The sequence below is a fragment of the Passer domesticus genome, chromosome 5 (genome assembly GCF_036417665.1).
Source record: "Passer domesticus isolate bPasDom1 chromosome 5, bPasDom1.hap1, whole genome shotgun sequence".
In the NCBI taxonomy this organism is placed as follows: Eukaryota; Metazoa; Chordata; class Aves; order Passeriformes; family Passeridae; genus Passer; species Passer domesticus.
In genome coordinates this window covers 50,857,714-50,884,237 of record NC_087478.1, presented here as the reverse complement: position 1 = coordinate 50,884,237, position 26,524 = coordinate 50,857,714, and the positions used below count along the sequence as shown (strand labels likewise).

General features: G+C 39.4%; 1 protein-coding gene across 5 annotated transcripts in view; it reads right to left on the bottom strand.

Annotated features, from left to right (window-relative positions):
- Positions 1 to 26,524, bottom strand: part of LARGE1 (LARGE xylosyl- and glucuronyltransferase 1) — a 278,352-nt gene that overhangs the window by 24,126 nt on the left and 227,702 nt on the right. For all 5 annotated transcript variants that reach the window (XM_064420387.1, XM_064420390.1, XM_064420389.1 and 2 more), the window contains 4 exons: positions 25,847 to 25,972; positions 16,814 to 16,969; positions 6,597 to 6,760; positions 1,874 to 2,152 (listed from right to left, as the gene is read on the bottom strand). In XM_064420387.1, coding sequence (XP_064276457.1) covers positions 1,874 to 2,152; positions 6,597 to 6,760; positions 16,814 to 16,969; positions 25,847 to 25,972 — 725 coding nt within the window. The remainder of the gene's footprint in view (positions 1 to 1,873; positions 2,153 to 6,596; positions 6,761 to 16,813; positions 16,970 to 25,846; positions 25,973 to 26,524) is intronic.

Genomic DNA, 26,524 nt, shown 5'->3' with positions numbered 1-26,524 from the left:
TCTCAAGGAAATGGTGATACTTCATTCTGTCTTATCTCCTCTCTTCTTCCTTTCATTGCTGGCTCCCATCCGTGCACTGTGAAGCAGCATGAGAGAGCAAGTTCCTTTTCTAGCACTAAATGTCAGTATCAACAGCTGCCATCCTTACTGTGTCCAGCATTGATCTGAAAAAATGTACCAGTATGTAACAGTAACTGAAGAACAGAGAAATGAAGAACACCTCTTCATCCACGTATCTGGAGATAGCTAATGCGTGCAAGGAACAGAATAATTTTGGAGTGCTCCTAGCACAACTTGAAAAGTCTTCAACAAAATAAGAGGGAAACAAGCTGACACAGTGTGATAATACTTCAATGATGCAACTGAAATTCAGCATCTTGAAAGCCATAGTTTGGGCTGGAAGGCACCTCTAAAGGTCATCTAGCCTTTTTTTTTTGGTTTTTTTTTGATTTTTTGAAAGATCTGCTTTCTCTTTTTGTAAAATCATAGAATTTTTTGGGTTGGAAGGCACCTTTAAAGACAATCTAGCCCAACCTCCCTGCAGTGAGGAGGCACATCTAGATCAGTTTGATCAGAGCCCCATCCAACCTGACCTTGAATATTTGAAGGCATGGGGTACCCACCACCTGTCTGGGCAACCTGTACCAGTGTTTTGCCATCCTCATTGCAAAAAACTCACTCCTTGCATCTCACCTAAATTTCCTCTCTTTCAGTTTAAAACCACTCCTCCTTGTCCTATCTCAACAGGTTCTGCTAAAAAAGATTGTCCCCATCCTTCTTATTAAGATCCCTTTAGGTACTGGAAGGCCATTATAAGGTCTCCCAGCCGTCTTCACTTCTCCAGGCTGAACAACCTTAACTCTCTGATCCCCTCCTCATAGATGAGCTACTCCACCCCTCTGAATAGTGAGTTTGGCCCTGTACATGTCTCACAGAGTTAAGCCTGAAAGAAAGAAACTCCTACATAAGTTCATGATACCAGAAAGACTATTTTCCTTTACACTCCAACGCCCCAGGCTTATGAACTGACAGGGAACACCTACAGGCAAGCCCTCACTGGAACATTTTGATGAACTTTTACCAAATTAGAATAGAGATGAAAAGCAAAACTGGTCAGAATAAAGGAACTGACATCCTCCTGTCTGGCCACAGGGTGTCCTCCTTGCTCTATGCTTTGGCCTCAGATGACCAGCCTCTGCAGGGGAAAAAGGTCTTAATTAAAAAAAAAATCTCAGTTAATGGATCAGAAGTCTGTAGTTTGCTCAGCCCAACCTGCTCACATGCAGAATGATACAATATACACTGATGCTACTCCTCCCAGTTTCCTTATGACAATTACTTTGCCTTGATAGGTGCTGGCATTGCAGTCATATTTTTGAGCTGGTCAGACTCATCACCCTCTTTTCAACATAAGAACTTAATCAAGAGTGTGTCACATGGACAACAATTTCAGTAATGCTCTGCATGTTTTTTCTGTCACTGGCATTAAGAACCAGAGATGTTTAGAGAAACTGCCTGTTTTACATCTCTGCTAATAAACGATGCTCTTGGACACTTAATAATACTTAACCCAGTTCAATTTTCAAATTGGTTCTTCTGCAGCCCTGAGGAGATTATTCTAATGGCTAACAAGGCTCACATTCAGACCTGGATTTTTTCTTTTATAGCCATTTTTCTTTACTTTCCAGTTACAGTCCCTTCTTCTGCTCTAAAAATTCTTATGCCTTAATGGGCATTGTTACACCTCAGATATTTAAAAGATGCCATTTCCAGATCTGCTCAAACTGATTTGTTTTGGGAATATGTGAGAAGGGTGGGGAGTGGAGAGGGTGAAATCGTGGGTGACAGTGGGAATTCCCTCACTGTCCACTACCTGAGGTACTCGTAGAGTCCATACATGGGCAGGAAGTCGATGTCGGACAGAAACATGTATGGTGTGCTGATGTGCTTCATGGCCACGTTCCTGAGCAGGTTCACAGGGTAGAACTGCCCCTCTTTGTACACGATGTGGTAGCCAACGTTGTGGCGGCTCATCAGGACTTCCGAGCCCTGAGCGTAGCGCAGGAATTGCTGGGCTTCTGCATCAGAAAGGTAGAGTGCCAGGCTGATGGGACCTTCCCAGTGCTTGCAGATGGCTTCAAGCATCTGGAGCCTGGAAGAGGAAGGGTGAGAGTAAGAAAAAGCTATTTCCCTGTCTGGGACTCTGTGCCCGTGTTCACCTGATGAAATGCAGATATCTTTCTCTAAGTGAGACAGACTAGGGACACTTTATATGCTGTGGAAAGCAGTAAGTATTTCTACAGTGGAATTCATTATTTAAGATGATAAGTCAAGGTCTTGTCCTGGACAGATGGACTGCACACCGGATACACCAATCTCACTAAATCCAATGTAGCCCAAGATGGCCCTAGATCAGATACCTAAAGCACCATCATTTTCTGTCTAAAGTTTTGATGCCGCAGGAAAACCCACATGGATAACAGGACTTATCTGGTAGGAGCTTTGAGCAATTGCAAGGATCTGTTCACATGGATCTACTTACAGGATAGGGGGCTTACAAACTTCAACACTGTCTAGTGCCCAATTGACATTTCAGGTCAAGCTATTCCCACACAGTAACACACTACAGTGCTCTTCAACAAGCTTGTGGAGGACAGAGATGTACAGACCCACAGATCATTTTGCCTCCTGTCAGGAAAACCTTACCCAAATTTTTGCAAGGCAGTTAGTCAGGTCTTAAAGGCTGTTAAAAGAGACAGGTCAGTGAGATACTGACTTAGGTGAAAATGTGCAATAACTAGAAGACGACTCGCTGTCAGGGGAAAGGACAAAAGGGATGACACACCGACAGAAATGGGATTTACTATTAGTAGGTAGTAAGGAGAGGAAGAATGACATTGCTGTGGAATATCAAAATAACATTTCAGACATAACCCTCATTAAAAGTACTAACATGTGTATGTTCAGCACTATCTCAAATTTCATTAAATCATTTCTTAAACAGGTTGTATTGATGTATATTTTTCTAAAAAATTCTAGCAGTTACAATACTATTAATGAAAATGACAAGGAAGGGTTTCAGACGCAAACGTAAATCAAACCCAAGTTGGTTAAAATAATTTAAACACTTTGGGAAATTTATTGCCTAGAGATTGAGATGTGTCACCCAAAAATACAGCAAGGACTGATTACAAAGCCTCTTGATTTAATATGAAGGGAAATGACCGATGCAGCCTAGCCAGATATTCTATTAAAAACTGGGAAGAGTAGATGATGCAAAATTATTATCTTCATTCCATTCCAAATCCACGTTACTGAATTTTTCCTATTAATATTTATACAAAATGCAAGAGAAGTTTTCTGCATTATCATAATCTGAGAAAATATTTTCCCCCTCCTACTACCTCCCTAAGATTTGCAAAACATAAGAATGATATACTCATACCAGTAAATGCACAGTCTAACTTCTGAATGATTGTGATGATACCAAGATGATATAATATTTTTTCTTAGAGATGAGATATTACCTTACTAGTCTACACTTAGTACATAATTTTCTTTTTATCTGTTATTGAAACAAAGGCTATTATCAACCTGAAATATACAACTGAATTTGAAACAAAAAACAATATAAAAATATCTAAAAGGTATATAAAGGGTCTAGAATTTTGTTTACAAAAATAATAAATATGGGAAAAATACCTTTTTTGTCTCTTTCCAACATAATACAAATCTGCTAATCAGGAGATTCCAATCTGTCAGCACCTAAATTTAGGGCAATGGAAAACTTGCCTAGTAAAAAATGCAGCAAAATGCCTTCTAAGGACTCCATGCAGTGGACTAATGGCATATATTACTTATTTAAACAGCACACTTGATAATGCAAACCTTTTCATGATACTGAAGTGGAAACTGCATTTTGGTGGTACAAGTTCTCAGCTGGACACCTTAGTACCCTTCAGAATACTCCATTTTACTGTGTTGTTCTCATTGACAGGCTTTACTTCCATAAATATGATACAGGGACTGCTAGGTGATCCTCCATAATCTGCTCTCTATAAGTTGATACATCTCTTTTGACCACAAAACTCAGAATTATGAGCTTCTAAGCACGACATGACCAACTTATTTTGTGTTTTTTTAGTCGTCTTGAGGAATGTGTTCTCTTAAGGACTCTAGAGAAAACAAATGTACTGCTGTACTGCATAATAATGAGATCATAATTTAGTTGGTAAATTTTTAAAGGTCTGTTCTGTAAGTAAATTTTGCTGGAATTCAATTGTTTTGAATTCCAGCAAAATTCACTTTATTTTTATTTTTCTTCTTAAGAATACTCAACTGATTTCCCACTCATTCTCAGATTCTCAGATTTCAAGCAGCGTATTGTTAATCATGTCTTTCCTTTTCCCCATTCTGACCTCACATTTTTAAACTCCTACACTGATTTCTGAACGCCAGGTACATACTGAGCCTTTAAAAAAAGCCTGCCTAGCCAAAACACGTGCATGAAAATCACACTGAAGCAACCAGGCCATTATTCAAGGAAACGTCACACCACTGCAAAAGATGACAATTACACAATAATGAACAACCCTGAGTGAAGCCTGTCTCAAAGCTTCCTCCTAAAGACAATAATGTCAGCTTGCAAAATGCATCCCTCTCTTCCATTCCTAAAGTCTATAGGACAAGCAAACCTAAATCTGTCATGACAGTCACGTCAATCTCACCTCCAAAAGGACAAGGGGAAGTGCTGGGAGTTGTTTTTTTGCTTTTCCTCATCTCCAATAATCATTTCAAAGAATAATTCATGAATGTAGTATACAGCACGTTGTTTATGTCCATGTCACCTTACATCTGAGACACTACTCTTAAATGCCTACAGCTGTGCTAGAGGAGTTTAATAAAAGTGGTTTAAAGAAGGTGGAAAAAGATAAGGCAGTAACTGAAAGATGTGAAAGAAAACAAAGCAGCTAAGGAGTTCTTTGGTAGGTTATTATTTATTGATTTTAGCTGAAAGAAAGTATTTCCAACTCTAATCAATAATTTATAGCAACACACCAGTGAAGTAGGGAACATTTTTCCTGCACAGAATCAGGACAGCTGTTCTTCCTGAATAAAAATGTGTGGTTCTGTCTATCAATAAAAACATGTGCCCCAGTGAGGATCCAGAAAGGGAAACAGATGCTCAGACTTTGCATCAGTGCCAGTGAATCAGCACTGAGCCCCAGTTCATTCTTTTTAATTAAATTCTGGGGGGAAAAATATACCATGTGCACACACTGGCTTTAGTAATTTACTGTGGCACTCACTCAGGGTCTGGCTCAATTTATTTCTTTATTTTTTTACTCAAAGGTTTGTGAACACTTAAGAAATGTTTCCTCAATTAAAAATCAATAGAACAGACACTGATGTACAGAGCACATCATAACACAATGTGCAGTTCTGAGGCACCAGTGGAACAGAATATCTCTTTTTCATTTTTGTTTATTTTAAAGACAGGCTGTAAATGTTTTGTTGATCTCAATTTCTTGTAACCCTCCTAGAAACTGCTGACCTTCTAGTGTAGCAGTGGTGTTATTCAGATGCCATGTTATATTCTGTATGTGCTATGCTGAAGCATATATAACAATATCCATATATAACAATTTGCATATATAACATATATAACAATATGCATATATAACGATATAACATATATGACAATTCCTTCAGCATATATAACAATATGCTGAAGGAAATGATGAGTTTCTGGATAATACTCAAGGAGTTCTGATTTGTTTTGTAATCCACTCTGATAGCAATACCTACAAAGTTTGGACTAGATTTGAACTGAGAAGCTGGAGAAAGAAAAAAAAAAAAAAGAGAGCTGACAATTACAAAATTTCACAAAGCTGGCTGATCCAGACTGCACTTTCAAGCTTCTGAAAAATTTCAGCTAATTTCAATGGTGGGCATCAGAAAGGTACATGTGGAACTTGTCACAAAATGGATTTTTTCCCCCAAATTAAATGCCAGTTAAATTCAACTTCATCTAAGAACTAAAAGCTCAAATGTTCTTCTGAGAATCAACATTTGGATAAAGATGCAATGATTCTGCTCAGACAGTGATTTTTTATTTTACACTAGCACAGAAAAAAAAAAAAGTATAATTTTCAACTTCCTAATTTGAAACTAGAATGTTTACTTCTGATTCTTACTGTAAGAAAAATCATTAATTGAAATTTTCTGCAAGGAAAGTGCCAATGAAAGCAAAACCAACATCCTCTAGTGCAGAAAAACACATGCAAAAACTTGGGTCAGTTACAACTACTTGCCTAATTCTATTACAAACATCTGGGTTTTTTTCTGAGTTGCTGCAAAACTTCATGGACTAATAATGCCTGAAAATCCCAACAAGCAACAGCTTTCTCAGCTCCACGAGTCACCCTCTCATGAACTCTACTCATGTAGAGTGTAGCACAGTGTGTGCACTGCACAGACAACATCTAGATTTCCACAGACGTGCATTTCTCCTCTCTCCAAAGCACTCCACAGTCACATATCTCTGTAACAAAAAGCTGTCTCACGCTCCCAGATGAACAAGAGGCGCTCCCTACCTGTCCATTGACAGTTGTGCCACCAGTGTCACATCGGTGTTGTCTGAAGCAGGCTCGTACTCGTAATGGAGGAAATACAGATGAGTGCGATGGACGGTGAAGCGTTCCCGACGGAATTCATAGCACAGGTCATCCTCGTCCAGCTCAGACAGCTGCTTCTGGAGCTGCAAGGAAGGAGTGGAAGTAAACATAATTTCCTTGTAATTATCTTAGCAAATCAGAGAGAACCAGGAGGCTGGGAAATTACAGAATGATGCCATGAAGAATGGAACATACAGAGTAGAAGGGTTTTCCTAAGCCTCTTGTTACTGCACAAGAAATTAGAAGGAAGGGCTTGCAAGTAAATTCATAACACACACAGGACGCTCTGTTATGGTCTATATATTCTCTGTATTACATGTATTACATACTTTCAAGATCCAGACTAGCAATGAAACAGTGACCAGCCACAGGCTGAATAATCATCAAGTTCAACAGTTAATGTTCCAGTGTGTTGCATAATTTCATCCTTTCTAGAAGCAGTGTTTTACACTAGTCACAGACATTCTCCACTAGCCAACACTCAGCAGCAGATTCAGCACTGAGTGTTTCCCAGTCTGCTGCCTCTACTGGCGAACAATAACTGCTGCTACCACCACGGACAGAGAGCTGGGAATGTAGCATCTTTAACTGATCATTACTCCTCTTCTTGAGATTTATGTTATTTCCAGTGCAGAGGTGCCAGAAGTAAGCCTTTAAATGGGATTTATGATTCTAGATACCTAGTTTGAGAAATCTGGAGGATGGTAGATAACTTCCTGGCTCCCTTGGAAACCAAGCCTCTTCAAAGTCAAAATGGGCATCTCAAAGCAATCTAATCCCATGTCTCTTAGATGTGTAGCTTTAAGAGAAAAAACTTTAGCTCTGGGGAAAGGTAGAAGTGAAAAACTGACCAAATGTCTATGCAGATGACCAATTACATTCCTAAACTAATTATTTTTGGGGTTGGACTAGATGATCATTGAAAGGTCCCTTCCAAATCAAACTATTCTATGATTATATGATTCTGTGATTTTAAAGCCAAACATCTAGCTAGGATATTGAAAATGCATTAATTTTAAAGGAAAAAACCAGTTACACCTGCAATAAAATGTTATGAAGATAAAAATTTTTATGGTTTTAACATGTGAAATTGAGTTCAGTATCTATTGCTCTAAAATGTAGGTTACAAATAAAGTATGATTTTTTGTATCTGATTTCTTAAAAGCATCCTGTAAGAACAATAGCCAATTAATAAAACATTAATCAGCAAATGAGAAAAATGCCCATTATATAGGAATTTAGATTATTGAATTATAGACATCTTTTTGTCCTGGTCAGAATGATTAAAGTAATAGTTTCACAATCTTCTAGAAAAAAGAAAAAGGAAAATGTAGGTATTTTTTGTTCTGTGTTAAGAAGAGCTGATGTTCTTGGAACTATAAGCATAATGGTTGCCATCCACAGCAATGCTTACAACTGACTGTTTTCCTGTGAAGGCTGATGGAATAATTCCTGATATTTTCCTGTACATCACTCTATAATCTTCTTCTGAATAATGGAAATACCTACTTTGATTTCAATGAGTTTTGGATCAGGCTGTCATTCTTCCCTGCTATTGTTCTGCACAGATCTTAAAACACCCCTCAAGAGGGACTGCTATTAGAAAGATGAGAGTCTGAATCTTCACAAATCTTTACTCAGGCAAAACTTCTATTGATATCAAGATCTCTTTCAGGTGGAATAGAAATCAGGAGTTCTTTTACGTATCCTCGGAGTTTCATTCTTTCTGCTTTACAAACCATCATTCAGCTGAGCCTGCACTCTATTTTCAAAATCACATTCAAATAATATTTGAATTAAACTCAATATTTACAGCAATGACTAGAAAGCATCTTGTATCTTTCTGTTTCTTCCTTGAAAAGGGACATTAGTGTGCCCTTAAAAGAATTATTAAGAAGATGATTGAAATTTAAATAGTTAAAACAACAGCAATGCACATTTCGGGGGTACCTACTATCCTTCTGAATGTACAAATGACCAGGCCAGAAGATTTTAATTGCACAGCAGTTATTAATCAGGCAGTCACCGAATAATTATCAGATTGCATTTGGCTTGAAAGCTAAGAGGGTAAAATATTTAATTATGAGTTCAAGAATAACATTTGGAGCTAAATTACAGCTTTGTTCACTATTGAACCCTGGGTGGGAGAAGAGGAAGAGACACAGCTTCTGAGAAGTCCCCCATTTTAATGGTGAAACTCAGCAAATCACAAAGCTGGTGATGGAGGTGAATAAAATTTCTCTAATACAATATTTTCTACTACATGCATATTATGTGGATCCATTATTTAAAGACAAAGAACTCTTAGCTTGGTTTGAAGTTTGCTCCCACACTGTCTTCTTTGAAAAGATGTGTTTATAATGCGAATGCTGACAGATCTATGCCAACAGATGCTTAAATACAGTGCACAATGGAAATAAGGACTGGATTTGACAAAATCCATTGTGGATTCTTTTTCCCATTATGGATGCCTCCATTATATTGATAATGATATGCCTAACCCAAAACCAGCAAAAGTTTCTCAGCTGTAGAGAAACAGCATCTATTCTCATAAGCAAGCACCTGCTAAACAAGACTGTGTGTTTCTAGAAGAGTTTCAATGCTAAGGTTACTTGCCACTTCGCAAGAATATGGGAAATGTCACCCCTAGGAAATACTCTCAAAGTTTAAAAATATATTATTTTCAGACTGTGTGGGGTAGATATTGTCCTAGCAAATACTGTTATGGGAAACCACACATGCCTTCATTAGCATCATGGTGCTACTTAATTCAGAAATAAAATGAACTATGGTTCAGAACTTGGTTCAAAAGATAAAAATGAATTATGATATGCATAATGCCCAAACAAAGAGACAAATACATAAAAAATAGGGGTTATATTATTTCTCTGGGACACCAGATGTGACAGGGGATCAGGCTCCATCTCAGGAAAAGTAGTCTTTGAAGCTAGGCTAGTCAGATAAATAATTTAGCCTTGACCTTCCAGGTCTACCTGTCTAACACATTTCTATGAGGTGAGGTGTTTTGCATCCCTATGACAGATGGCAGACCCGTATGATACATGGCAACACAACACGTACCTTTCACTGGCAAACCAGTTACTCTGCTCATGAATCTTCCTTCTGAAGGCTGTTCCTCAGGTAAGCAAATCTGTCATTGGCTTAGTTTTTTTCCTAAATTGCTGTGTCACTGAACAATTCACTTCCCACCAAAACCCAGGACTTCATATCAGATGAGACAGATTAAAAATCCAAGATCAGAAGTATTTTCCGTGGGATTATTTATTAAAAAATAATCAAAGCCCACCAACAAACAATGTCATGTGTCTAGAGGCCAGTTAGATCTTGTGGAAAGGGATAAGACCCCTAATGTGGGCTCTCTCATCAAGTGTTTAAGTTGACATGAGGTGACACTTGGCTTAAGTCACCTGCTCAATATCACACTAACACAACAAGAACTGAGCAGCTTGGACGAAAACACAGAACTTTTAGATCATCTTTCCTTTTCCCAGGTGTGTGCGGTTAAGTTTCATTGCACAAAATCAACCCAATCAATGAAAACTGACACCAGCCCAGGATGTAACGAAAATCTGGTTATAAACTGCAGCAGTTTTAGTTTCTCCTGTGTAGCTGTCCAGTTCCTACCAGTAGGCAATTTGGATTGCAACATTTAGCACTTTCAAAGTATGTGAATTAACAGTTGCTTTTAGCACGGCTTAAACAAAACAGATGATGATGTAGAGAGGAAAAAGCATTCACTGAGTCTTGTTTTGGATGACCTACATAAAGTCCTTCTGGCCTCTCCAATGATCAGTAATAAAAACCAGACCAATCCCACGTCAATTAAACTTTTATTCCTCCCACACCATAAAATTTTGTACGTTTGCTATGGGTAAAATTGAGCCTTCTGTGAAACAAAACTGTGCTAAGGACAAAGAGGATAGTGCCTGAATAAACCCACCTGGCAAGAGGAATTTTGCTGCAGCATGTGAAAACCACTAATATTCCTGCTAAATGGAAGTGATGGCTTATCCTGACTGCAAATATTCAACACAACTGAAATGCAATTTTTAGGCATATGGAGTATCTCAGACAGTTCTGTATATATCAAGTACAGCTCCCCTTGATCTTAGCTGCAGATGTCAGATTTGGTAGTACTCTTCATCTTCTTCCCCAGACCCTTGACAAACTTTTTTGGCTGAGCTGTTCCCAGACCCCCTTGCAGCACACTGTCATGACAGGTAGGTCACCTTGCTTTTGTTGCCCCAGATCAGTCTTTGACCCATTCCTTCTTGTGTGGGAAGTTTTATGGGTCTAAGTCAGTCCCAGTCCTGTGTCTTGTCCCATGCTCCCTATTCAAGCAGTCTGGCAGTTCCTTATACCTACAGGCACCCAGCTGTCCTTTTCTCTTCTTGGTACAAACACTCTTTCCTTTCTGCCTTCCACCTGGATCTCATCTCTTTTGTATGTGAATCTGGATTTTTTTCTCTTCCCTAACGTCTGGTCATCACTGAGGGCAATGGATGTCCCTCAGAACAGAGATCAAATACAAGTTCTTGCTCTCAGCTCTACTGTCCAGTCAGAACCTGGCATGGAGGATTCAGAGGAAACAGTCACAGAAAACATCACTCTTTGTCCAGGTCTCCTGCCTGCAGTATGCCCAACCCTGCTGTGTCACTGGAATATATAATCTAGTCAGATGTATCCATGCACACTCCTAATAAAGAGTCTCCAGAGACCTGAGCCTCCTGAAAGTCAAAGCAAATGCTAGTGGCAATGTGTAAGCCATAATTTTTCTGCATTATAATTTGCCTAATTTGTCACCAGGTTTGCAAAAGACAGCTCCTTCTCTGAGGTACGTAGTATTTTCATGAAGAGGTCATCAGAACTTTTGGTGTGGGCAAACCTCAAAGCTTTCCCCCATGTTTCATGTTAAAAAATGTAAGAAAAGAAAAAAAGGGCATAATAGCGTGACAAAAAAAAAAAAAAAAATCCCAGTCCATGTGCTCCTCCACTTAATATTATAAACGGTTGAACGCAGTATAATGGCAACTTTCAGGCAAGTAACAGGATGGTCTGCCAGCTCAGCATTTAATAACAATAACAGTTACAATAATAGAAACAACACAGCTGAGGGAGTCAGGATTTCACCTCAAAACTGCTATATACCATCTGTTATTACTAGAGAAAGACTATGACATCACAAAACAGTAACTTTAAATTGCAGTTCTACAAATGAGGCTGTACTCTTGAAATTCAGCAGGAGTAAAGGGTACTCAAAGCATCAGTCTGACTGCGAGTTCAGGGCTGTGATACTGACTTGGAAGCTTCATTTACATGCTATTTTTAGTCACTCAGAAATTGCTAAATTTGTTAGTAGTGTTTATGCTGTGTGGTACCTTGCTAGAATCTCCCTCTTTTCTGGTGGATACTATAAGTTGGCATGTACAGCCTTTTGCTCAAATTAAGAACCTTTGGTTTTGCACAAAAGAAGTAACTAAGTAAAAACATACTTGGTATGTAAGTATGCATCTAAGCAAGTGTGTTAAGGGACAGCTGGAGTTTTTTTACATTGTTTCTTTGTATTGCTGATTTGAAAATTTGAGAAGAAAAACATGCAGACATTTTTTTATCCTGTGTTTCCTGAAAGTCTTCTCTAGTGGGATTCTACTGTCCTTTCCGTAAACTGAACAGAATCAGTGATACACTTCCCACAGATCTTGCCCCAGGGTTTTGGATCAGAACACAGGCTTCACTAACAGGGATGGTCCATTCAACCTTCAGACTTAATGCTTTGGCAGAAGTACCTGGTGAGAAGCTGTCTGCAGAAAAGAAGTTTTATAAGAATGCTGAAAGGTTGAGTGTGTGCCTTGGTCTAAAATCAGGCCTACAGGAACTATCTCATAGAGTAACTATAGAGATTTGCTGGAAGATCCTGTTGAAATATTCTGGGCTCTACAGTAGGTCCTTTAGAATAAAATGTCGGATGTAAGCATTAAAAGCCAATAGAAAATGTTCAAATTTGAGATTACTCTAAGCTTTGCCTTTTTGGATTTCTCAAAAATCTTCCGCATTGCCTCAAAATAAGAAAGAAGGGTGGGAAAGGGGAAATAGCATGGAATGAGTAGGATAAAGTGACTAAGGACATGCTTTAAGGCCCACTCAAGTCAATGACTGTGTTTGCAGGAGGATTTGGTTCATATTCTGGATTTTCCACCCAGAATCTGCACAGAAGACAAAGGGATGATTGTACTACCAACTTGCAGAGAAGAATCTGCTTTGCGTGACCTCACTCAAGCATACACTGAACAAGGGGGACTTAGGGTACTCTTAGCACATGGCAGCTCCTGCTCCCAGCCTGCTCCTGACACACAGAGGGTCTTTTAGCTTGACTATTTTCAGGAAAGGATGAAGCACTCATGTACACATAGATATACATATATGCATTTTTACATAAACAGATAAATTATCCCATTTTGTGGGGTTTTTTTGCCTCCAGTATTTCAGTTTCTGAGCTCTATCTGTTCTATCCACTCTTTTGCGATGCTTTGAAACCTACTAACAGTCCTGTTTGGTGAAACTGAAGATCAGCATCTGATTAGATCAGAACTATGCAGTACATTATCTGAAGGTGGCCTTCTGACCTCTTAAAATTCACTCTGTGGTATTATACTTTCATAGCAAACATTAGAAAAAGAAAAGTACTGGTACTTCTACATGCATATAGACATAATATATATTTAAGCACACATGTATTCACATGCATACACAGAGGAAGGATGAGAGAGACTGAAGTGAGGTCCAATTACCTTTTAAACTAATGCCCCTTTACATCTCTCTGGCACTGTTAAGAGTCCTTAAAAAGGGAAGATATGTAATTTACATTCATTTTAAGGCCATCTCTGTACTGATGAGAAGTGTAAAGGGGCCTTAGAGAAATAGAATCAGCCCAACAGTTCCCACTGTCACACTTCCTTTTCCTGTTCTACAGATATTTGCATTACAAATGGAATGCCTTAATTACAGGTTGAATTGTAAATAAAACATCACTACAAATATTAAGCTGTAGAAAAACAGTGGCTGGTATATTGGAACAAGACCTTAAGGGTATCTTTTGATACAGCCAGACTGTGAGTGAGACTCACACTAAGCCACTGCTTCTTCCACAGCAGGGCTCAGTGGATTTAGTGCTCAAGTAATTCTCTCCAATTATAAACAGCAGAGCTGTTCTGACATTTTTTCCACTGCTCCACAGTGCACAGAAGGACAGGCAGCTGAAGAAGCACCTTGTACACTCCCTAACGTAAGAAAGCTCCGTTGTGTTTGGGGGTGCCAGTCTCAATTCAAGAAAAAAAGACTGGAGAAAAAGAGGAGAAATAACAGGAAAAGAAAAGATAGCTTAATCAGCAATTCCTACCTCATACATACCTGACTTAACAGAAATTATAGCCTTTCATGTAACATACATGCTTATGAATCCTAATGGAAGCCTATTTTGTCAGACTGTAGGCTCACATGGGCCAGCATCCTCTCCCCAGCTGTGAGCTGGCTGCCTAGGGAGTGTAAAAGTGAAGATTTCTCAAAACTCTAACCTCTCCAGACCTCAACTTGTGGCTCAAGGACTTTCAGCACCAAAGCTTAAAAGCTCATGATTGATCTGCTTTCCAAGAAGAGTAACTTTTGAGGATATGTATACTTTTAGAAACATTACCTCCTGCTCAAAGCTTCATCACATTGTGAGTGAAATGTCTTTGTGTTTTGAACCTGTTACTTGCTGTTTCCACTTCAGGTCCCCTAATTCTTGTACAGAGAGGAATGACAGTGCTTTCCTCTTCACCTCACAAGATGCTCTGCTTCTGAAGATAATCCTGCAATAGATCATGGGAATGTGCTGCATTTAACAGGACACCTGCGACACTGTATATGCTACAGCAGATAGAGCAAGAGTTGTTTTCCAGATAATCCTGTTCTCAGGGTCTCATAACTTCAAAGCTGAAACTTGCCTGCTATGTTCTACAGTAAAAGGACATAGTCAAATCTAGAGGGGAGTTTAAATCAAGGGCAACTAATACAAATGTCTTCTCCTAAGTGACTACTCTGAAGTTTTCTGAAGTTGGATTTTTTCCTCTTTCAGATTGTTTTCATAGAAGGGATAGAAGGCTATTAACTTTTTGGTCCCTCTTGGAAAATTAGGAATCACATATTGCTGTATGTCTAGCTCGTTCTTTTCCAATATCTTTAAATATGTACATATATATGATTTATAAATGGAGGAATGAGTTACATTTCTTTTTCAGACACAAGCCATACCATATACCATATTGCATTCTACTTGTCCTGAATAAGAAACAGGCTTGAACAGTTAGTCATTTCCAGTGTCTGTCAACCAGATATAAGTTCAGTAAAATGTGCTGGTTTAAACTTTAGGGACTGCCATTTACAGCAAGAACTTGCATTTGCTCTGCACTGCTCCCAAGGAACTTGTTATCTGAATAAATCTGTCTATTAAGGATTTATAGAGCTCTGGAAAATACAGCAAGGAGTCTGTGACTGCATTCATGCTCTTTGAACCCACACAACATATTGTGAATTCAGTACAATTTTAACCTGCATTCTCAAAGTGTTATAAAGGTGTGTATTGCTGTCTTTCTTTTAATGTCTCATTCACCTTTTCTCTTCCTATTCTACCCTCTACTCTGTCTCTTGTATCTTGATGTCTCCAAGGGCGAGGCTCTTAGTGGCCTTTTATCACGTTGAGTTCACTTGATTGTCTAAAAGGCTCTTGCAGAGGATTTTCTTCCTCCATGTGCTTTTGCTCTGCTGGTGCACTTTTCCTCCCTCTTTCTCATTCTCTCTCTTGCTCTTCCTCACCTCCTCATCTCTCCCAGTTAAGCCCTACTTCTTTCAGAAGACAATGAGATGGTAAAAGAAAGTGTCTGGGAAGCTGTGCCTTGGGTTAAAATATATCTATCCAATCTCCTAGTGCTGTATCTAAAAATATGGGAATGGCATCTCCTCTGGTCATTTTATTCACAGGCTAAGTGGAAACACTACCAACCTCAATGATGATATTGATTGTCAATTACCTCTTAATTGCTAATGTGTACACGGTACTGGCTTTGCTTAATTGATTTTTATGTAGACAATGTTGCATATTTTAGAAATATTTTTTTCCTGAATAAAGTGTTACAGATTCCTTTTTATTTCCTTTCGGACTATGTAGGCAAAATTGGTACTTGGTCTACAAATCTCCAGAAACCATATTATACACAAGGAGTTCATATACATCTGGGTATAAACATTTCAGTTAACAGTTTTTTACTTTGGAATTATATGTACTAATGCACAGGCATACACATACACGTACATCTGTGGGTAAACATCCTTGATTTCAATCATTTTCAAAAGATTTGCTTAGTCTGAAAGGTTCTGATTGCAAATTTTATGCAGATGCACATAAATACTGCTTTGATTGGTTAAGGGATATACAGAAAAAACCTGCAGTCTCACAGCCTATGTGTACCTTGAAGCCTTTGCTCATTCTGTAGTCTGCAGCACAGCAAAAATTCACAGACCTAAATACCAGTAGTCTTGGTATTTTCCTTTCTTCTTCATTATTTGTGCATTAGCATCTACCAGACAAAACTGACATCACTGTATATTGAACAAATACACAGCAAGAAACAAGACCTCCTGGAAAGTTACAGGTCTGCAAGACTGAATCTAAAACACAGCCCTGGCTACTAAGGAAAAAAATTAACCCTATCCCAGCTGAAACTATGACAAGATTTAAGGGTGGGATTTACAAATTGCCTAATGGAATAAGAGCCTAAAGCCTCATTTTCAGCTTGTGATGGTACCTCTGTTGGGGATTTTAAAAGGGCAAAGTAGACAAAAAAAGTAGCAAAACCCAGGGTAAAGATGGGATTAATACAATGGGTTTTACAGGTGAGGAACTGAGGCACAGAGAGATTAAATGATTTGCACAGTGTCTCTCTAGGAATCTGAGCACTGCTTTTAATTCTCCTGAGTTCCACTGTCCCGCACTGCCCCCAAAACCAATTCCAAGTCTTCAGAAATCCCATGCCTTATCTGAACCACCATTTGTATCACCAAGCCTTAGACATCCCACTTACATTCTCACTGTTAACATCTGCTTCACTGGGGCAGCCAAAGAGTTCCCGTCTCAGCAAATTCCCATCATATTCCAGGAATGTCAGGTAGAGGTTGCGGAAAAACTCCACATGCTTGTTTTTCACTCGCAGCTTCTTCGGTGAGTTCCAGTGAATCACCTCAGAGGGAAAAAAGAGAGAAGACATCCTGCTGTTAGAATACAGATTTGCTTTATCTGCTCTTTTTGTGTGTGCTCAGTGTGCTGCCCTCTTAAAAACAGAAGAAAAAAAATTCCCAAACTACCCAGACTTCCTTCTGTCTTTTTATAGGGAAGGCTTTGCTGTGTCTTATACAAGTAACTGTACACTCTGGAGCTGATGTGCGTGGAAACTCTTCCATGGTATCACCTGCACATTCTCAACATACACTATGTTGAGAACAGCACCTTGTAAGTTCTTCCACAACTCTAATCATGGAGCCGATAGTTTATGGACTCTGCTGAAGATGGAATGACAAGGGACACAGTGATGTAGGTATTAAACATTAATCTCAGATTTCCACATGACTGTTTCTGCTAATGAAATTGATTCCCTGTTTCAGGCCAGGCAGCCTCTTTCCTGGTTAGTATTGAGAAGAAGCAGCTTGAAATTAATTCCCATAACCATTTAAATAGCTCAAAAAGAACTGAATTTAATCTGTCTTCCTTTTTGCCATTGCTTCATTTAAACAAGACTGATCTCTGTTGCATTAACACAACACAGCAATGCAGTACAACTTCTCACCCTCCGAGTTCCAATTCCTAGCAGATATTTATCCTCTGCTAATGGGAGATGACTGTCACAGTGGCCTAGACTTAAACTCTAATGCTGGTAAAAAGGGCCTGATCCTCATTTGCATTGAGGTAACTTTGCACTGCTGCCAGTGTGAATGGGAATGGGGCCCTAACAAAAAACCAAGAGGGAGTCAATAGTGATTTGCAGGAATGATTTCATTTTATAGAGGCTATATTTTAGACATAAGAAAGAAATCACTGAATGCTTTGTATTCAGTTTTATTCCTGTGACTTCTAAAGAGGTTAAAAATATGAGTCTCCTTTGGGAATGTTTCCAAGCTCGAAGTTCTGGAAGTTCTCTGAATCCATTAAGTTTATTGTGTGAAGACACATGCCACTCACACACAGCATAGAGCTGCAGCACCATGGTCAGCTTTGCTCTGAACATCACAGCTCAGGGAGGGAACACACCGAGCTGAAGCACAGCACACACAGCAGGAGCAGCCCAGAGAACATGAACGCAGCTCCCTTGGTGTCAGCAACACAGCTTCACAGGACCAGGGAGTTCTCTGAAACCATGGCATTTGTTGCCTAGTGAGTGAACTGGATGAGGAAAGACCAAGACACAGCCTGAACTCTGCCTGGACTACAGCAAACAACAGGTCGCTCCACTGAGTACTTATACTGCCATAACAGCTATGGCACTCTATTCTACCTACCCAAAACCCACAAAATATCTCCTGATAAGAAAAGTTTTATCCAATACTGGGATTTCACTGCTAAGCCTACTAGGATTTCAGAAAACCACACAAGCACTTGAAGAAGAGCACCTGTAGGGAAAGAAGATAATTTCAGATACTGGCAAATTGCTTTTCCCAGTTATAGGAGAACCTTAAATAAAGATTATGATGCATCCACACATTGCATAAATTTGGGAAATTATTTGGACCAACTTAATTGGTGTAGATATTTGTCCCAGGTAATGCTACATTCTTTGCTGGTTTTACATTTGTACAGATGTTCAGAAGTGTAGCATAACTGCGCAGTAACACGTTGCTGCATCATGTGGTGAAAATATAGACCACCATATAAATGAAAAGAGCTTTGGTAAGTAAGGACATAAACTTAAGATAACAGATTTTCTCCACTGAAGAATGGATCTTCAAAATCTCCTTTCCTTGAAAAGAACTTGACATATTTCCTCCACTGTATTTAACTGAAGCAAAAGGCATTAACGCTTGAAAAAAATCTCAGCAACTGAAACCTACCTTAGGGAAATGGGCACATGTAACAGAAGCACAGGGCTGAAGGAACCTAAAGAGCTACTTAACAGTTTTACAGGGTACCAGCATGCATTTTTACAAGCAGGCATAGAATGGAAACTGCCTGGTGGTAACTTGTACTTATTTAAGAGTGGATCAAAGAAAGCTAAGAAGGTGACAAATGGGACAAAAATACTTGTTAAGAAAAACCTTTTGTGTGCTTGCCATACTGTTCCTACTCTTCATGTGTTTCCTTTTGGATACTCACAAGCATCCTCATCTTCATAAGCATCCTAGTGCTGCTGAGTATTCTGAGCACCCAGAGACTTGGGGACTGTGAACACACACATGGCTAATGATGATAACCTCAGAAACTCACAGGACAGGCTCCTGGGTACTGCAGGAAACTCCCATCAACACACACAGTGTCACAGCAGAGCCAGGCCTTAGCTGATGTCTCTACCCAGTTGTGTGGGAGATGATTTCAAACCCAGACAACTGCAGTTGTCAGTGCAGAGGCTCTTTGCTGCTGTGCTTCAGCATCTGTTGTGTGTGTAAGCTGGCAAGTGTCAAGGGCTCAGCTGGTGGCTCAGATCTGATCAGATTTGAAACGTGTCAGGGTGCTGCATGTACAGTGATGTCAGGAGGCTGGAGTGAACTGCATACAGCTGAATGGAGCTGATGACTATCAAAACAAGCTGATTTTTTAATCAAAAAGGACAGCACATGGCAGTGTGTGCTAAAATGATGTGCTAAAGAACATCAAGGAACTAACTATGCAACCATCTGGATGACCCGAGGTAGAAAAACCACAAAACAGGTCTAACAAAGAAGCAGGCTGCTTTTCAAATGTAACACAATTAAATAAATAGTATGTGATATACCAAAGCATAAAAAAGAACAGCAACTTACAAAAAGCAACAAGACTCTTCACCCTGATATACAACACTACATCCAAAGACCATATTCTTTTTTATGTCAGCCCACAAACTCACATTCAGTTCTGGCTGTCTGATATGGTCTATTGCACCTTCAGCTACACCAGAATTTGTGCAGGCCAAGACACTCTTGTAGAAACTGTCATGGGCATCAGTGAGGAACACAATAAAGACTACACAGGTAAAAGTATGGCCACTGCATTAGAGACTTTATTGTGCACAACAGTAAATTGATTGGAGAAATAAAAAAGATCAGTTGGCAAGAGACTACAGGGAAATCAGAAGGAAAAAAACAAACAACTTTGAAGACTGTTATCTCCACATTAAAAAGAGAAAGTGAATCTAGAAACTGAAAATCTCATTACTCCAACATCCCTGTTCCAAGGCTGAATAACACCATAATACCATGTTTATTTCTTCTTCTAGTTTCTAAGTTATTTCAAAGCTGTGCTGGCTTACAGAGGACGTTCCAGCTAGAAATATAAAATTCCACTGCCATTATCTGGGTAGACACTTCAGGATCAATGCTAGCCTTCAGGCCGACCTACAGATCTTTCCCACTCTTGATCACAGCCTCCTGAGAAGCATGAGGAAATACACTTCCTTAATCTTCATTTAGCAATTTAAGTACTGAAAGATCAGAACTTAAAATTCCACATCTATTTAACACTTGGTTAGTTGTCATTAAGCAATCTGGCACTATCCACACTTCTGTTAATACCATCCTAGTTAATCAGCAACCATTACCACTCCCTGATTACACACAGCCATCCTCCTGGAACACCTCCATACGTTTGTGGCCTAAAACAGGCTAACTGCACCCATATTTCCCATTTATCCCCCAGGTTCTGACCCAAGGCACTCAGTGAATGACACAGTGGGAACCTCGTGGACTGGCAGTGGGATCTGAGATGGGAGGGAAGAGAGGATATTTTATGCTGGGGGAGTCTAGGGACAGTTCTAAGAACAGTTATGTGGATGGAAATAAACTGAAAAAAAAAATCTCAGCAAACCTCCTTACATTACCATCTGCATTTAATCTCTGGGAAGATTAAATGTTTCAAACATGATGTTCAAACCACAAAACAATAAGCATGAATACATTATTTCTATAGGTACCTTTAACCATTTTTTCCCCTGAAGCATTTTCTCTCTCAAAAATAAGTATTTAGCCAAATGTTTCCTTAACCACAATCTCTTCCATTTTGTGTCAAAAACACATCTTGATAATTTCTCACTCTGCTTCAGCCCTTCCAGAATCAGAGAGCACAGGATATCCTGTATAACGATATACCTGCTTTCCAGGCTGAAGGGAAAGAAATAAGAATAAATTAAGCTTAAATTTAAGCTTAAAGAAGTTTAATTTTGCAAGGCACTGAACAGATATCCTTAATTAAGCCCATGAGCGCTTCACAATTTAGGTAAACAAGTGGTATTTTGTAAACAGGAAGCTTTTCTGCTAAAAAAACTAGACTCCTTGCTTAGGCAACCAGACCCATCCCACTGAAATCAGTAGGAGTTAAACATTTGGCAAATCTGCACAGTAAAGCCACCTATATATGTCACTTTAATGCCATATCAATAGGTATTTTTTGAAGCTTAAATATGCCCCAAACCACATTGCAAATATGCACCACATGTGTAACTTATGCCATGATTAGAGATGTCTGGAAACTTTTTAAACTGCGTTTTATCAGAAATGAATGGTTTAATAGAAGAACCAATTTCCTCAGAGAGGTTTGTATACTTCATAAGAATGTCATCACAGAGATTTTAATGTGATCTTTCTAAACCATGTAAGTGGAAGACACTTGGGTTGGTTGGACATGGGACTCAAATCCCTGACTAGTTTGGTGCCCACGGTCCCAGGGATTGCTTTACTGCCCTGCTTACTGCCACTGCTGTATGGCACTACATTGTGCTTTTCAAAGGTCTTTATTTGTCTTCTGAAGGATTCTTCTACTTCTTTTCCTTTGGCTCCTGTGCCAGTGTTTAATGAGAGCCTCCTGCCTGCAAGAGCACCCCTGTACCACCATGGTGCTTCCTGTTTGGCAGGACAGAAACACCTGACTGCTCCAATGCTCGCTCAAAGGAGGAGCGTTGTTTAACTCTCTCGAGCTCTCACCCCTCTCACTGCAGCTCTTCCTTCCTTGGCATTAAAAGGTGCAGAGCTGCAGAATGCCAGAAGTGCTGCAGATTAGAGCAGAAGTGCTTGGACAGCATGGGGCAGCTCAGGGACTGGAACACAAAGAGGTGAAATGGGTCATGTCTGAGGCAGAGCTGAAATGATGTACTACAGTTATGGAAAAGAAGCTGTTTAAACTTCTGTAAGCAATACCACAAAGTCCTCCCAGTGTGGAGGACATTCCCAGGGAGGACACGGTGAATCACAGAGCACAAGTTCCCAATGAGGAATTTATGAGGTTCATTATTTATCTATCTGCTGATTTAGTATCAGCTGGATTCAAAACCAGTTTGAAAAGCCATCAATAGGTTGTAAAGCATTTTTCCATGTTAGAGTGTGTGTAAATTCTAATAATTTGATACATTCCCATTGAAGAGTCCAGCATCTGATTTCTGTGATTGTGAATTACCAGATTGTCTGCATGTAAATAGCATCTGTATCCTTGACAACCAGACTTTATGACTGACTCATTCAATGAGGTCATGATTCATTGTCAGAGGTATCAAAATTCATTACCCTCTTTCACAGTACTTTTCCTGCCATTAGGTTTGTGCCAAATCATAGTAACTGAGATTTCCTTACAGACATGAACAAAGTACTAACCAAGAAGCAAGCAAAAGCAGGGACTACCTCACATTCACACCAATCCCCAATGAAAAGAAAAAAAATCAGTTAAATGGATAGAGAAGCAATTTGACACGATCTAAAAAGAGAAAAAGGTGATTAGAATCCTCTTCAGGAAATATGAAATATTCAACTGCTCCCTCAGCCTTGCACAAATGTGAAGAAAGCAGCAAAGAAGTGTCTGGACACACATGCACACAGAGATCCCTGAACAGCCCTGGGAGTACAAGTTTACTTGACACAATGCTGTGTATAAGAGATGACAAATCCTCAACTCCCATGGACTTTGAGGACAGATGGAATCAAATCAACACCTTTCCACTCTGACAGGAGGAATGCACTCTGTTTGGGCTGAGGAATCCTTGACTGGGTCAGCTTCATCTTTGAATTTAAATCTCTCCATTCACTTTGTTCTTTCCTATGCTATTCTTCTTTATCCCCCAGTGCAAACTTCGAAATCTGTCTTTCTTTCCCTCTTACCCTGGAGGTTTGTTTTACCTTGTTTCTCATTCCAGTCTTACCACGCAATACAGAATGTGCCAAATCTGTTGTGTTGTACCATTTATATTAAATGCCATGGAACTGACTAACTTGGGTGACTTTAAGAGTGAAATTTTTAACTTGGGGTAATGACATTTGTTAATTTTTTGTGAGACTCATATACCTAACCACCTGGTTTCTTTACAGAACTAGAATTTTGATAATTTTCATAATCCAAATTTACAACTTTAATTGGTCTATGCCTTTTTAAATTTTTATTAATTGTATGAAGAATTTTAAACAGTGCTGCCCGAGGGCCAGTTCTTTAACTGCTCAATATGGGAAAAGCTTTATTGAAACCATGGGGTTTTATGTGCACTAGATAAGGCTCTGGCCTCTCTTTCAAGGCAAAGAATTTCAGCCCTAATTTAGTATGTAGGGGATAATTTTAGTAGTGTGAATAAGTCCAGCTTAGCTCAAGAAATTGCTTATGTGTCTGCCCCCCTTGTTGAGTTAAAATACCTCAGACTAGAAGATCAGTGAAGAGTATTACACATCTTAGACTTCACTGCCTATGCTGTAATGGAACTGACAGTGTGACACAATATACAGTAATAAACAACCAAACCTGAATTACAGTTGTAAAGATAAATCTGTTAATTGACAAGAAAGAAAGATTTTCTTTGTTTTTAAAATACTTCTGTCATATGCTTACTTGCAGGTGTTATAAAGAAATTACATGTCCCACACCTGAAGCAGATTAGTAAATACTGGACTCAGAAGATCAGACATCTGCTCTGAGATGAGCTCCACCAGCCTCCAAACCCACTCATAAAGATGACACTTTGGCTGCCTAAATCGAGATGTACAGCAACCTTGAAAGCACCTTACAGCTATCCTGCCTGCCTATCAGCTGCCTTGCCAAGAGGACATCTCTTGTAGGTCTGTGTTTTATCTGCCACTCCTAGATGGATACTGCAGAGTCCCTATGGTGACTCAAACCATGTTTAGACAATGGAAACAAACCCTTGATCCTTGTTACCAGCTTCAGAATCTTTTCCTCATGTAAATGGCAGTGTCTTTACCTTGTGCTGAGTCCAATCGGACTGTCTCAATTACATAAATTAATCTCAGCCTCTAATTCACAGCAAAATACTGTGGTATGTCACAGGTGGGAGGTGTATTTTCCTGAAGTACATCTTTTAGGAAACATTTTCCCCGTTACACATCTTTCTTTTGGTTTCAGGCCCTGCAATCACTATCATATATGATTCTCAATATGAATGCAGTACTAAAATCTCTACCAGCACTTTGTTTCAAGGCATAAAACCATGAAGCTTTTAAAGTGCCTGTGTTGATCCTGCTCTACAAACAGGTGATATAAATGGTGATATAAACCATTTAGTGACTAGTGTACACACACTACAGTGATTTAACTTTAAAAACTGTCCTCTATGGATCACACCTGAATAGACAGTTGTGAATACTTAATATATGAAATTCAGTCAGTGATGGCCAATTTTGACAGGTCAGTTAACCCATGTAGAAGAACTTTTGTCTCTTGGAAGCACAGCTTTTTCAATCAGTGTGTTGAGAGTGATTGATTTTCTATATTCATCCTGCATCTGGTGTTCATATTGAACACTCCTGCTGTTACTCTACCAATTGCTACAAGGGAAATCTTGGTTAGATTTAGGCTATATGTTGTACAAAAAGGGTGGCCAAACTCTAGAACATGGGGCCAGGGAGCATGTGAAACCTCAGTGTTTGGAGACTCGACGCTCATCTGTACAAGGTGCTGAGTAACTGGGTCTGCGTTGGTCCTGCATTAAATGAGTTTGGATGGTGTCCAGAGAGCCCCTGCAATCCCTTCCATCCTTTTGTGCCTTTTTTTTTTTAAACCTCATTTACATTCTCAAAACAGAAGACCAAATATACAAACCTTAACTGAATTCTAAAATCAGTCACTGAAAACTACCTAATATTTACTCTGTTCTGATGCCACTAGTCCGCTCTGATAGAATCTACTGCTGCACAATCTTACTCTACACCTGGACAAAGCTCTTCAAGCTTCAATTCTGAGCTTCCTGCATGCTTGAGTCTCTGAGTTCAGTCTTTCAAAATGGCCACAGCACAATTGATGTCTATTTACTCATATCTGTTATAATTCATCCTGCTTTTATACTCTACTTGTTAATAGTGAAAAATATGCTATTAAACTGACACTATAGCTTCATTTTATTGAATTAATAGGTTTTTACTCAGCCTTCTTTTCTTCAGGACAAAACATGGAAAAATGAGTGGCAACATGACTGGGTAAAGTGTATGCAAAGGCTAAATATGAAGTGAGCAAGGTCTTTACATTTCTCCCTAATGCACAGGGAGAAATCCTCCCTGAATGTCACTCCATTAAGTGATGTTCAGTAAAGAGTTTCAAGCTTGTCCAGTACAAAAAGGAAAGGTTTTGTATTCTTTGTCTAGGAAGAGCTAAGACTGGGAAAGCAATAAGAATTCAGTAGTAAGCTGCACTGGCACAGGTGGCAGGTAAAGAATGTAAGAAGGCAAAGCCCTTCTTTAACACCTTGCCAAATCCCAAAGCAGCATCTATATTGAATTTTCTCTTAGTAGTCAAAATGCACAAAACCAAAGTCACACTTTCTTTCCCCATCTGGGTGTCTTTATAAACCATATGTGTTAGCTTCCCCCCTACTTAAGGCAGTTCATCTTTCTCTGACAGCAATCCCTCATTCTCTGTCCCAAAGGACACTACCCTTCCAACCTCCTGTGCAACATACCTTCAGGTCAGACACATCTCTGTAGCACTGCTCAGAACGGGTGTGATCAGAAAGCTGCACATTCCAGAAACATGGGAGCTGGTAGACAAGGAAGGGATTTTGTTTGATGACTGCATTGAAGATATCCTAGCAGAAAAAAAAACAACAGAGAAACATTTGTGTTTGTTGTTTCTACAATGAGAAACAACACTGTGAGGTGATCTCAACTTCTGCCCCAGCTGACTCTCCTTCTCCCCTTCACAGGCAGAAATTCCAATGGTGATGAAAGGTGGAGTCTGTAAACCTTTCTCCATAATTCTGTTGCCTTGGAGGGTGATGTTAATCTAAGAGATGATATATAGATCCAGACAAGAGGAACAAGCTCTCCTGACGCACAGAGTTAAGGGACTCCAGCAAAGTTTTCTAACATTCATCTTGTACTGCTGGCATGAGGTGTGGCTCCTGTTCTAGTCACCAGGGAGAGTAACAGGCAGTAAAAGACACAGTGCCGGCTGGTACTGATTACTGCACCACTTTTTAACAAGGGGGAGGAAAGCGAATCTGGCAGCTAAATTGCTTCAAGGTGAATTACTAGACGTGACTTTAGCTAGCACTTTATTGTTGCAACAAGTACTCCAGGTACTTTATGGATAAGGCATGTAGGACAGATTGCAGAGCCGCCTACACCATGAGGGACAG